General features: G+C 44.4%; 2 protein-coding genes across 2 annotated transcripts; both read left to right on the top strand.

The window, feature by feature from the left end:
* Window positions 1-8,920: 8,920 nt before the first annotated feature.
* Window positions 8,921-9,454, top strand: LOC107073386 (uncharacterized). Its single transcript, XM_015334012.2, has one exon. The coding sequence runs from the start codon at window positions 8,921-8,923 to the stop codon at window positions 9,452-9,454; it is 534 nt and encodes a 177-aa protein (XP_015189498.2).
* Window positions 9,455-10,949: 1,495 nt separating this feature from the next.
* LOC149032409 (uncharacterized) lies at window positions 10,950-12,263 on the top strand. Its single transcript, XM_089173179.1, has 3 exons — window positions 10,950-10,992; window positions 11,120-11,514; window positions 11,835-12,263. Exons 1-3 carry the CDS (start codon window positions 10,950-10,952, stop codon window positions 12,261-12,263), a joined length of 867 nt encoding a protein of 288 aa, XP_089029305.1.
* The last annotated feature ends 2,229 nt before the right edge of the window (window positions 12,264-14,492 follow it).

Raw genomic sequence — 14,492 nt, 5'->3', positions numbered from 1 at the left:
TGGTCTGTTACGCAGACGACACGGCCCTCTTGTCAGTGGGGCGGGACCTGTCATTGGCCATTGAAAATGCCGAGCGGGATCTTCGGGGCATCGTGGATGCGATCGAGGGTTTGGGTCTTGTGGTGGCAACGCAAAAGACGGAGGCAATGGCCTTCCCTGCCTCCGCCCTTGGTAGACGCAGGGGTGCTGCCCCTCCTGAGATCAAAATTAGGGGGTCCTCTATCCCGGTGGGATCTAGAGTGAAGTACCTTGGGGTTTTACTGGATTCAGACCTAACATTCAGGCCCCACTTTGAGTCCTTGATCCCGAGGATTGATAGATCTTTTCGGGCCATTCAAAGAATCCTCCCGAATCTTTATGGACCGAGGGAGAAGAAACGGCGCCTTTATAGCAGTGTGGTCCACTCGATGCTTCTTTGTGGAGCCCCGGTGTGGTGCCGTACAGTGGTAGAGGACCAAAGGGTGAAGAGGGCTGTCCGGGCTGTGCAGCGCAGGATAGCTATCCGTGTGTGTTGCGCATACCGGACGGCCTCCTTCCATGCGGCCATGATAGTTGCGGGGATTATTCCCCTCGACCATCTTGCTCCTTGGCTGGCGGAGTCCTATGCTGTCCTTAGGAGTCTGGAGGGACCCGTCCCTTCGGGCACTAGGGCCAGGCTGGGGGCCCTTGCCAGGCGTGGTGCAATCACCGCATGGAGGGAGGAAGAGTTGGAACTGGGGGATTCCCTAGTCTCAACGGGGGTACGCGTGAGGGGGGCCTTGGTCGGTAGGCTTGCTGAGTGGGTTGAGAGGCCGCACTCTATTGAGTCGACCTTTCGTACCACTCAGCTGATGACTGGCCATGGCTGCTTCTCAGCGTACGTTTGTAAAATAGGGAAGAGAGAATCCACGCAGTGTTTTCACTGCGAGGCACCGTGCGACGATGCGGACCACACACTGCTCGACTGCCCGGCGTGGGCTGATGCCAGGGACGACTTGGTGGCAGCGATAGGAGGGGGAAGACCTACACTCCCTGAAATAGTCAGGGCCTCCCTGGATACTCCAGGGGGGTGGTCTGCGTTCCAATCCTTCTCGGAACGTGTCATGAAGATCAAAGAAGATGAAGAGAGGAGGAGAGAAAGAAACGGAACGTCTGGGAGGGTGCGTGCGGAGCCGCAAGGGAGAGTGACTCCAGTGCGGCCGCCGCGGGCGAGGCTTCGGCCAACCCTAACAGCGTCTGGCCTGTCCTAATGCGCTGCTCCACTTTCATTGGTCGGAAGAATGAGCACAATACGTGCATGGCGTTAGGGTTGGTGTTGCTACTGCGCCCTTAGGCGGGTAGCAAGATCGACCATCCTTGTATAAGGGGTCTCGACTCCGGGGAAGATCTCCGTCGAGTGTTACCAACTATGAGATCGGGGAAATACCGCCCGAGATCGTTCGGGGTGGGCGCAGGGCAATGCAATCCACTTATGTGGAGATTCTGCCTGTCCACACCCAAATGGTGAAAATGATCAGGAGGTTTTTTAGTCGGTAGGCGATGTTCTACATTTAATTCGACTCCCCCTGGGTACCGGGCCCAGGGAGTCTTTGGGAGATTTTTCCTCCTGACGGAAAAAAAAGGGTTGGAAAATACGAGACGCTTTTCCGAACCACTTATTATTATTTCTAAGTTTCAATCGTTAAGCATCCAAAAACAAAAGCGTTTTTATGTATTTATAGAAATAAGGCTACTTGTAAACAATGTATTCCGAGGTACAGATTTCACAGCGGACAACTACTTAGATACACTAAGATTTGTCGTATTTAATGCGCAATTTTAAAAATGTAAACAGTATTCTTCAGTTTCTATCTTGAATGAACATATATACAACGATTTAAATATGATCTTGCTAGGTATACGTAATTAGAAATATTCCTACACACGCACACATGTACTCTTTATCTTTTTTCTTACTCTCACATATGTTCCAATGTTCCGCCGCGCACTCATTGAAATCTATAGCCTTATAAACAATTTCTTTTTTAAATTAATATTTGAGCGTGAGAAAAAAGATAAAGAGTACGTGTGTGCGTGTGTAGGAATATTTCTAAAAGTATTGATAACTTCTAGGAAATGTTCTTATTTGCGTGTGGCGATTGAATGTATGTATGCGTATAAGTATTCCGACTAAGGAAAGAGCGAGCGTGCATTATTTTATTTGAAAGATGTCATCATTTGGTAATATTGCTTCGTGTATTATGAATGCGCCGAAGTCTCCCGAACTTACCCGATCCGAAAGTATTGGAAAGATCCCGTCTTTAGCTTATTGGGAATGATCTGGAAGCTTTAAGAAAGAATGAAGTAGCGAAAAATAATGGTGAGGGTAATAAGTATATAAAGATAACGAAGGGAGCCAGTGATTGTCTTCTTGATTCGGTACAGGTTAACGAGGAGTGTATTACGTGTGTATTAGGGCTTTTTTTCAATATTTATGTTCAATTTTTAATTTCATTTAATTGAGATAAGCACGTAGGTATTCGACAAAAGAATAAGGTCCAAACGAACCGACGATCGAAATAAAGAAAGAAAGTGCGGAGTCTGTTTTTTGTTACCAAACGTGTCATCTTTTTCTATTTAAAAATGTTTCTATTTTACTGAAAAATTAATGTTAAATTCTTTATATCGCAAAGATTATAATTAATACTTCTAAAATATATAGAATATAATAATTGTATTATCAGCAATATTTTACAAAAAAAAAACATGAGTACAAGATACATAGAGAAAAAGAATTAGACAACACTGTAGAATATTTTTCTTATAAATATCCAAAGACGTGTTCTTTAATTATAATGTTTGCGTATTTAGGAAATTTACACTAATTTTTCAATAAAATGGAAGCATTTTTAAATAGAAGAAACTTGACACGTAAGATAAAAAATTACCCATATTTTTTTATTTTAATACCAGTAAAAATACAATAATGTATATTATTTCTGAAATATAGAAAAAAATTATAATTAAAAAAGTTAAAAAACAAACTAAACCAAAAAAAATTTTTTTTTTAAATAAATAAATTATAAAAAATAAATCAATAAAAACTAATTGTTGAATTCTACGCAGTATTCTTTATTCTGTGTTTATTATACCATATCTACAAAATACAATCGATACTTTTATAAATATAAATAATATCCGATATCCGGTGTGGGACACAGAGTGTTTTGTTCTATCTGTTAGGCCCAACGTGAACTATACTTGCTTAGATGTATTATCTTGATCTCTTGGAAAACCTGTCTAAACCTGCTAAGGCTAATAGATAAAACCTACACTTGCGCTGCATACTAATTTAAGGAACATCCGTTTCTACTTTTTCACGCCGAACATAAAATTTGGAATCTTAAACAATCCCCCACTGCACCGTGAGAACACCAATAAGAATCCCTTAACTTATGAAAAAACGCCCTTCTTCTAGAACATTCCTTGTTCCGATTTCCCTTAAAAGGGGCTCCTTCGACATCCGAAACTCTCTTCTATCCTGGCCGTTACGCTTGTAAGTCGTTTTGTATCCGAACGTAAATCTGTTGTAAATAAAAGTTATTCTTTCCAAAACTTGGAAATCCTTGTTTTTAATACAATCACAAGAATTCAATAGGCCGAATCCTTACGTTATCTGGAAATCAACGCGAATTTAACTTAACGTGAACATTTCCGCGTAACATATCGATGGGCGGTCCTTCTTAATCTTTGTTTTCTTTATCCCTACCAAGGAGCAGCTGCACCCGAAGTGCTTGGCGACGAAATATTTTCCTTTTGGTTTATTCGTTATTCGTTTCTTCTTTTTCTACTCCTGATTGAGTAAAGACGAACTTCCACATTATTAGATAAAATAAAAAGAAAATTGTGTTATAAGAAAAAGTATTTTTAATATCCCCTATAATTCAATACTAATGAATAATAGATTTTAAATTCGTTGTTTTTCAATACTCGATTAAACGAAAAAAGTACAACAACAATTGTTCCCTTCTTTTTACAGCATCTTAAAGTATTAGTTGCTACAAAAAAAATACTTATGTGTAGACCAATAATAAAGATATCTCGAATTCACAGAAAGTGTGAAAAGTGTGAAAAGTATACAGGAAAAAATTCATCTGTCTGAGTTTCAAAAAAAAAAAAAAATATTATATTTACTTAGACTACGATAGCGTATCTTTCGATCGACAGACATTCTACAATTTTCGTTTCTATTTATGAATACCGCATTCCGCATTCTATCTTGATGGATAGAGTTTTGAAAATGTTAGTTTTTTTCAGCTACCTACACTCCAAGGTCGGTTCCCTTTCATGAGAACAAAATTCTACAAAAACAGGGAAGGTCCGTTGAAAATTGATCTATATTTATAAACTTTATTATCAATGCGGTATTACTTATTTCTATAGTTTTTTTTACAACATGTCATATCTTTTCTATTCAAAAATGTTTCTATTTTATCGAAAAATTAGTATTAAATTCTTTATTTCGCAAATATTATAATAAATAATAATGAAGTACATAGAATATATATTAATTGTATTGTCTGAAATATTTAAAAAAAAAAGGATTACCAGAGACATCGGACAAAAAGAATTAGATAGTACTGTAGAATAAATTAAAAGCAGCTGACGAATTCCATTCAAAAGCAAGTAAATTACTGTCACAATTTTTATTTTGCTTCTTTATAAAATATATTTAATTCATAAAGACAAAATATGTCTATTAAATTTAATTTTTATATATTCTTATAAAAAATATTCAAAGACATGTACTGACTCATGCATATAAGAAAATTATATTATTAATTGTAATATTTGAGTATTTAAGAAACTTATAGTAATTTTTCAATAAACCAAAAACATTTTTAAGATTTTGAACGCCCAGCGTGAATCGGTGGAGCTTACCACGGGGTCTATATTTTAGACTCGTAGTCACTGTGTAGTGTACACAGTTCGATAAGCTGAGAGAGCGATACGATTCAATGCGTTTTTTAGATTTATCATTGTTCAGATCTTTATTTAGACGAGAGTATTTAAAAAGATAAGTCTGTGATCGAAAGAATAAAAACCAGATATGTTAATGTATTATGTTATATGTAATAATGGTCGAGAGAGAGAGAGAGAGAGAGAGAGAGAGAAAGAGAAGTGCGGCAGGCTATGTAGTTGAAAAAGTATTTCTCGCAAAAATTTCTATTAGATCTCTCATTGCATTTTACTAGAACCTTTGTTCAGTCCACCAGTATTTTCCATATGTTTTTTGTAATATCTTTATTTCGTCTATCCTAAAATGTTTGTTATACAGCACAAGAATGTAGATGAAAATGGGAAATTTAAAACTATACTAACAAAAATAAATATATACCTGAGTTTTAAAAAAAGGATTATTCGTATTTACTTAGTTTCCTACGAATTATATTTCCTTTGATAAACATGCTACGATTTTGGTGTCTATCTATAACTATCTGATTAAGCATTCCATTGTTATTGCTTGAATTGGGAAAAGTGTACTTTTTATCAGCTATTCCGCCCAGAGACCATACCGGTGATCTTTATTATATATGGTAATAATATTATATTAAATAAATCTTACAATTATCTTACTCTTAAAACTTCGCATACGACTCATTCTCTCGAAATTTAGTTTTTTCAACGTTTCATTTCTAATTTTAATAGCACACCCGCACACTTTAAATTCCAGTTTTCATTTTGTCATCGCCTCCCTGGACCGCTTCATCGCTCACCAGGCCCACCAGGAGCGAAGATAAGAAAGAGAAAAGCCTAAATAAGAAAATTTCTTTCTGATATCTTATTACTGTTGACACAGTATCGATAAACCGGCCTTGTTGTGTAGCATAGTATAGCAGCGCGGGTCGGCCTCTGATGACATTTTTTTCCTTTGTAGTAGTTCATTTCCCCCACCCCCCAAAGTGCACCTGTGGTCGTCATCGCCCACTTTGGGAACCACTGGTGTAATTTAAAGATTATTTTTTTGTTTCATTAAATAGCAAGATTTAATATAGTAAAATGAAGAAAACTCTTGATTCCGCACTTTAAAAGAGCAAATCAATGAATCTATAGATTAGCTATTACATTGTTGAGAGGCATTCAATCTTAATATTCTGTTTAAACGCTTTTAAAAGGGTTATTTGGATTGTAGGGTTCAGACAGAGAAAAATATAACTGATGATGATCAAATATATGATAGTTTATTAAATTGTAATGATGTGATGTTGAGCGGTATTTACAAAAGGTTTACAGAAAGTGACGTAGTTACAAAAATACAGAATACAAATAATTATGAATATAAGACCGACTGACTGACTGATAAACTGATAAACTGACTGATAAAGTACGCAGACGAATGTAACAGACTGAAAGTATAATTATTGAACTGAAAACTAAGGACTAAGGAACCGATACAGACGGATATACAGACAAACAGATATACAGACTGATACAGATTAAAAACTGATAGACTAAGCCTTGATTTCTTACTTTCTTTCACATATTTATATCATAAAACAGTATCAACCCTTTGGGGAGGGAAGGAGATTATGAATATTATCGACCAATAGCAGAAGGATCCACCCCACATAGTCAGCTGATAGGTACAGCTTATTTTTTTGGTAAAGATCGTAGTGGAAATCATGCATAAAGGAACTTTGTCTTTTTTTTTTTAAACAACGGAATATCGTTTCCTCTTAATCTCTTTGAGTGGAGTATTCTTTCACTAAGATCGATAGCGTATTCAAATACGAAATAAAATAAAGAAAGAACTAAATAATAATTGTATCGTCTACATGATAAGAAAAACAAAGTACATTTCGAATAGTTGAAAAAATTTACAAATTTGGAATTGCAAAAATTACTTAATGAGAATTCAGTTCAAACGATTTTAGAGTTTTTGAAAGCGTTTAGTGTTACTTAAAAAAAAAGGACTATTTTAAAACGCTTGCATGCAATAAAAAAAATTCATAAAGAAGAAAAATGGCAACCACGCATGAACTAAATTTACCACCTTACATATTTGACAGAAAATGGAAAAGAAAATAAAAATATAAATGTTTATTTACATATATTTAAATTTCTATTTAATGTCAATTTAAGAATATTATTATAAAAATTAATAAAAAATATTACAAATACGTATACTGTAAAAAAATATTAATAATAGAGACTCGTTTAATTTGAACTAATATTTTTGACTATTATTATAAATTAACTTTAAATTAGAGAAAAATAATAATAAATAAAAACTTTTTTATATTTTTTTAAGTATCTTTTCAATTTTAATTCTTATTAAACAAAATGCTGTCAAAAATATCTAGAAATTTAGAAATGTAGGTAGCGCAATGCTACGAGTCTTTCTTTGACGAGTCGAAAGAACACTTTAAATTTTAGTTCAACTTTAAAGTAATTCTGGCGTTTTTTCTGATATTTTTTTCTTCTATTTTTTATAAAAATTTATAAAAGTTTTACACTTACTTTTGGAAGAATAAAAAAAATTCGAGAGTTAACAAAAAAGCAGTTTTTTCTGTTTCGTATAAATAGAAAGAAACTTGAGACGTAGATAATGAAGATCGATTACTATTAAAAGCGTACATACAAGATGTTTCGATAATAGCTCCGAACAATATCCGTAAAAGTAAAACCAAGAAAACTATTCTTTCTTCTGTCGAGATCTGGTAGGGTGAGTATGAGTACATGAGAATGATTTGTGTGTGTGCGTGTGCGGCGTGTGCGGCGTGTGCGGCGTGTGCGGCGTGTGCGGCGCTGCGTGCTTATGGCGTACGTGACCAAAAGCAGAACGATCATACGATCTGTGGCGTCTCGCACCAGCGCAGTGCCGACACCTCTCGGCCGACAGCGCGCAGCTGTAGCAGCGCGCGCAGGAAAGTGCTGACACCTCTCGGCCGCCAGCACTAACATACGCAAGCACCTCGTGATGCGGTTTCGCAGGAGCATCCGATTAGCCTGACCACGCCTTTGATTGGTCAGAGCGGAAGAGTGACCACTGCGACCGTTGCTCTCTCTACTTCCGGATGCCTGGATCGCCGAGCGGTGCATACGCAGAAAACCACATCACTTCTACTTTATCCGTCGTACCGGCTGGTCGCACTCTTCTCATCGCGCTTTTGTGTAAAAAGTATTTTCTGTGCATCATCTGTACGTAGCACGTAGCACACCACGCCGATAAATAAGATCTCGTCCCACGGGATCGAAAACAAAATCGGAAGTTTCTTTCCTCCACACGCAGTCTCATTGGCCCATTCCTTTCTCCGCGGCCCGTTCCTCGCGTTAAGGAGAACGCACCTTAACGCGCCTAGTGACTAGGGAAAGAAATTCCCAAATTGGTGACCCCGACGTGATCCCGAGGACCATCTTCGGCAGCACCACGTGCTCTTCACACCACGGGCTTCTCAACACCACGTGCTCTTCATCACCACGTGCTCATCAACGTCACGTGTTCTCAGGCGCTACCTATCATCTGCGTGAGTACTAACTTTTCCTTTCATCACCGGCACCTCTTCACCTTTAAAAAGAAAAATAGAGAGGAAGATGCCCATCACACGCGCCGAGGCTTCCCAGCGCGACACCGAACGCCAGAATACGGCACCTGCCACTACGCCGACCTCCGACGCCTTGACCACCGCCTGCACCTACGCTGAGGCCAGCCAGCCCAGAGACGCCGGACGCCGACCTTACCGCTATCCACCCTTCACGATGCCCGGACCTTTGGTTCCTGCAGCTAGAGGATATCTTCGCTTGCTTCAGAAAGTACTCGGACGACGAGCGCTACTACATAGTCTTAGCGGAGTTGAACCAGGACACAGTCGGGGAGCTCCAGGATGTGCTGAGGACGCCACCCGATACCGGTAAATACGAGCAGCTGAAGAAGCACGTCATCGCTCGTTTGGGCGACACCATGGAGAGACGGCTGCAGAAGCTGTTCTCCGGCCTCACTTTGGGCGACCGCTCGCCGTCTAAGCTTCTTCGCCACATGCGCCACCTCGCCGGCGACAACGTCAGTGACGACGCCATCAAGGTCCGGTGGTTCGACCTCCTGCCTCCGCAAATCTCCCAGTTGCTGCGGCTCCTGCAGACCATGGACCTGGACGAGCTCGCCGCCAGGGTCGACGGCGTCTACGAGGTCGTGCCGGGCGTCTGTGCCACCCGACAGGGGTGCCATCTCTCTCCGCCAGGCACCGCCCTTCCCAGGCCTCCACCTCAGCGGGATAACGTGGACAAGGAACACACGGCGATGCACGCGATGCTCGCCAACCTGATCATCTCCAACAACCGGATGGCCGATCAACTCCACCAGCTTACCGTCACCCCTTGCTGGGGCGCCGCGCCAGCAAGATCACCCTGGTGTCGCTACCATCAGAAATTCCAGGAGAGGGCCCTGAATTGCACTCCACCGTGCAGCTACCAACAGGACAGGGCGTTAAACGAGTAGCGACGCCGCACAACTTGGCGGTACACGGTGGCGCCGCTCGATCCTTCTCGGACTTCCGCCTTCACGTCCACGAGAGCTCGCTCAGACACACGATGCTCATTGACTGCGGCTCCGTGGTATCACTCCTGCCGCGCCGCCTGGTTTCCGGACCGTTGTCCCAGGACAGTCTCCAGCTAGTCGCGGATAACGGGTCACCGATCCCCACTTACGGACGACGCCTACTTACGCTCACCCTGGGTCTTCAGCGCGAGTTCCCCTGGGTATTCACCGTCGCCGACGTTCCCGTGCCCATCCTAGGAGCCGACTTCCTTAACCAAACAGGCCTCCTGGTAGATATTCGAAGGCAACGACTGATCGACCCGGCCTCTTCCAAGGAATCGACGATGCACTACCGGAAGGCTTCCGTTCACTGAGTCGACGCAATCGCGGGACCCTCGGATCTCCACCATCGCACCGCCTACGACAAGCAGCTCGCAGAGTACGCAGACCTCGCCCAGCCCTCTGAGAGAAGAGCAGCGCCTCAGGGCTCCTCAGTGATGCATCGCATCACAACGACCGGACCGCCTGTCTTCGAGGGACCGCGCCGCCTCTCCGGCGAGCGCTTAGCGGCGGCGAAAGCCACGTTTGACCGCCTCCTACGTCAGGGAGTCATGCGGCCTTCTTCGAGCCCCTGGGCCAGCCCTCTGCACATAGTGGAAAAACCTGCAGGCGGGTTCCGAGCTACGGGCGACTTCCGTCGTCTCAATGCCATCACGCTTCCGGATCGCTATCCCCTTCCTTTCATCGAGGACCTATTTGAGGATAGCGGCGGCTGCTCGGTCTTTTCGGTACTGGACCTCCAGGAGGCGTATTTCCAGATTTCGATGGCCAAGGAAGACATCGAGAAAACAGCGGTCACGACACCGTTCGGACTGTACGAGTTCCAGAGGATGCCGCTAGGTCTTCCAAACGCATCACAGACGTTCCAGCGGTTCATGGACTCCTTACTTCGGGACCTACCTTTCGTCCGGAGCTACATCGACGACCTCTTCATCCGGTCCTCCTCGCACGAAAAACACCTTCGTCATCTACGGATACTTTTCGACCGTCTACGGGAGGCCGGCCTATCCTACAAGGTGGACAAGGTCCAGCTTGGCCTGCCCAGCGTCACCATACAGGGCTACCAGGTCTCCGCCAACATCATCCGCCCTCCGGAGCGCAAGATTGACGCCATCCGGAACTACCAGAAGCCCACCACACCAAAAGGCCTGCGACGCTTCCTAAGCGTCATCAATTTCTTCAGAAGGAGCTTACCGCACGCTGCTCACATCCAGGCGCCGCTCAACCAGCTTCTTCGGGGTCTTCCCAAGCGCAGCCGGCGTCCGCTGGTTTGGAACGACGCAGCAGATCGAGCCTTCGAGGACGCCCGACGCAGCCTTGCCGGAGCAGTGGAAACCGCCTTCCTGTCGCCTACTGCTCCTCTCCGCCTGTCTACCGACGCATCCAGCACGGCCGTATGCGCCGCGCTCCTACAATTGGTCCACGGAGAATAGCAGCCTGTCGGTTTCTTCTCGCAGACGTTGTCACCAACGCAGGCTCGCTACAGCACCTACGACAGGGAGCTCTTAGCCGTCTTCCTAGCAGTTCACCACTTCCGGCGTATCCTCGAGGGTCGTCCATTCACAGTATTAACGGACCATCGTCCGCTCACCTTCGCGGCAAACCAACCCTCGGACAAGGCCTCACCACGTCAACAACGTCAGCTGGACTTCCTGCTGCAGTTCGACATCACGTTCCAGCACGTGGACGGCGCAGACAACGTCGTCGCCGATGCTCTCTCCCGGACGACGGAGGACGCTCCAGCTCCGGATGGGCCAACGGACGCCACTACGTCATCGCCGACGCCGCCAACCTCAACCTGCGCCACCATCAGCCTGCCTTCGGCACTTAGCCCAGAGGCCATCGCCGCAGCACAGGCCAGGGATGACGAGCTCCTATCGCTCGCAGCACGCACCTCCCTCAACCTTCAGCGCCTCAACGTCGAAGGATTCCAGGTGACCTGCGACATACACGACGGGCAAGTACGGCCATACCTACCCCGCTCGCTCCGCCCAGCCGCCTTCGAGGCCATTCATGGTCTGGCTCACCCGGATGTCCGCGCTACGGTACGGGATATATCGAAGCAGTTCATCTAGCCGGTCTACGTAAGGACATCACCGCATGGGCACGCGCCTGCCTACCGTGCCAACGCTCCAGGGTCGCGCGACACAACCGCGCCAAGCTTTTCCGTTTCCAGACCACCGAAAGTCGCTTCGAACACGTGCACGTCGACATCATCACGCTGCCCCAGGTAGGAGAATACCGGTACTGCCTTACAATCATCGACCGGTTCACCAGATAGCCAGTAGCTGTTCCTCTCAAAGATATCCGTGCGGAAACCATCGCCAGGGCATTCACATCGGCTTGGATTGCGTACAAGGTATGTCCGCTTACCATCACCTCGGACCAGGGTACCCAATTCGAGTCAGCACTCTTCGCCGCACTCGCTCAGGCCTCGAGAGCCACCAGGATCCGTACCACACCTTATCACCCTCAGGCCAACGGCATGGTAGAGAGGTTCCATCGAACACTTAAGGCAGCGCTAATGTGCGCTCAAGCTCCTTGGCCCGACGCACTTCCTCTTGTGCTTCTCGGCCTACGGAACGCGTACAAAGAGGACCTGCAAGCAACGCCGGCAGACATGGTCTACGGCACAACGCTTCGCATTCCCGGCGGTTTCTTCACGCCCAGCAGCAGGTTACCCGCCGACCCGACGACCTTCGTCGGCTGACTACGGGAACTCATGAGGACTCTAAGTGCTACACCGGCTACGGACTACTCGCGCCACCGCCCGTTCTTCTTCAGGGACCTCCGAACATGCTCGCACATTTTCCTGCGAGTCGACACGGTCAGAAAACCGCTCGAACCTCCTTACACAGGACCACACCGAGTCATCCGTCGCATCAATGACAAAGTGTATGTCATCCTGGTGAACGGCGCTGAAAAGGCCGTGTCTACAGACGCCTTTAAACCAGCATAGCGGGACACTTTGGACGACCATCCGTCAGACGCACCCGCTCATTCGCCTGCTCCGGAGCTGTCGACATCTGCCCAGACTCCAGAGGATCTGGACCTTTCACCGGCTCTCACCACGACGCGGTCTTCGGCACTGCCTTCGCCGTCGCCAACTTCATCGTCCTCACCACTACTAGCGCCTGAAACTCGGCCAGTGACTCAGGACCCACCTCCGGCGTCCAGACCTCTCATCGTCTCGCCACCGCCCTCCACCGAACCAGGCATCATCAAGCCCAGCAGCGGGGCGCCCAGACAGAAGCATCGGCCTAACATCCTCCGCAGAGTTACCTTTCGCCTGCCTCTGGCAGCCGGTCTAGAGGAGGGAGTTGCTGTGGCGTCTCGCACCAGCGCAGTGCCGACACCTCTCGGCCGACAGCGCGCAGCTGTAGCAGCGCGCGCAGGAAAAGTGCTGACACCTCTCGGCCGCCAGCACTAACATACGCAAGCACCTCGTGATGCGGTTCCGCAGGAGCATCTGATTGGCCTGACCACGCCTTTGATTGGTCAGAGCGGAAGAGTGACCACTGCGACCGTTGCTCTCTCTACTTCCGGATGCCTGGATCGCCGTGGCGGTGCATACGCAGAAAACCACATCATACTTCATCCGTCGTACCGGCTGGTCGCACTCTTCTCATCGCGCTTTTGTGTAAAAAGTATTTTCTGTGCATCATCTGTACGTAGCACGTGGCACACCACGCCGATAAATAAGATCTCGTCCCACGGGATCGAAAACAAAATCGGAAGTTTCTTTCCTCCACACGGAGTCTCATTGGCCCATTCCTTTCTCCGCGGCCCGTTCTTAGCGTTAAGGAGAACGCACCTTAACGCGCCTAGTGACTAGGGAAAGAAATTCCCAAAGATCAATTGTCATTCGAGAAGATGCGAAGTGGGCATTCGAAAAAAAAGAAAAATTAAGAAGAATAACACTTCAAAAAAATGATAAAAGATGATGAGAGGAATAACGCGTATTATATATATACATGTATATGTATATGTATTTCATATGATATGTATGTTTATATATGTATGTTTGTATGATACGTATTTTTATATGTATATGTATGTAAAGAGAATATACTCTCTTCAAAATTTAGCGTGCTTGATATGCTCTGCGCACGCTTTTATGTCACCTGATAGGGGCCTCGTCGAATAATCAAAGATATGGGAGAATGATAAGTCAGAAACAGATAAATAGAACAAAAGAAAGAACACGTGTTAATAAAAGTTATTAAGAATAAATTATTTTAATTCAGTTATAAGTTAGAGTTGTAAAGAGAGACGAATAATTGACTTTAATTGTCGTTTCTTTTATTTTACAGGTAATTGGTGAACTTTGTATGTGTATACATTGTAAATAATAACATCAGTTAAAATAAAACCTCTTATTTTACAGAGAAACAAATTTAGTTACTTATTGTAACAACTCCATAATATAAAATAATATTATATGTATATGTATATGGAATGCAAGCATGAGCGCAAAGATGGTATTTTCTTAGAAACTATAAAGAGTATGTGTTTTGTACGACAAAAGCTTCTGCTAACCATAAATAATACGACGAATAACAAAAAGCTAAATATACAGCGTTGTAAGAAATAGTTTTGTTACCACATTGAAGATCGCTGACGAGATATCTCGTTTTTCGTATTGCGTTGCTAAGGGCTGCTGATAAGATATTCCAATTATTATAAATGTAATACAGCTATCCCTTCAAGACCACGGTCTCTCCTAACACGATTTCGCTATAACGCGATTCACAAATTACGGGAACCCTCCTACAACACAGCATTCTATAAAACGGTTTTCTTTCAAAAAATCTTTTTACAACACTGTACTTCTACAGCTGCGGCGATTCTTAGGTACCGTCTTAAAGATACAGTCTTGCAGGAAGTATTTCTTTTCATCTCCATGGCCTGAAAAACAAGTGCCTCACGCTTTTGTGAA

This window comes from Polistes dominula, unplaced genomic scaffold (genome assembly GCF_049000335.1).
Source record: "Polistes dominula isolate Pdom_NZ unplaced genomic scaffold, Pdom_raw_medaka scaffold_35, whole genome shotgun sequence".
NCBI lineage: Eukaryota > Metazoa > Arthropoda > Insecta > Hymenoptera > Vespidae > Polistes > Polistes dominula.
Note: the sequence above shows the minus strand (reverse complement) of the source record. Positions and strands in the feature narration are given on the sequence as shown.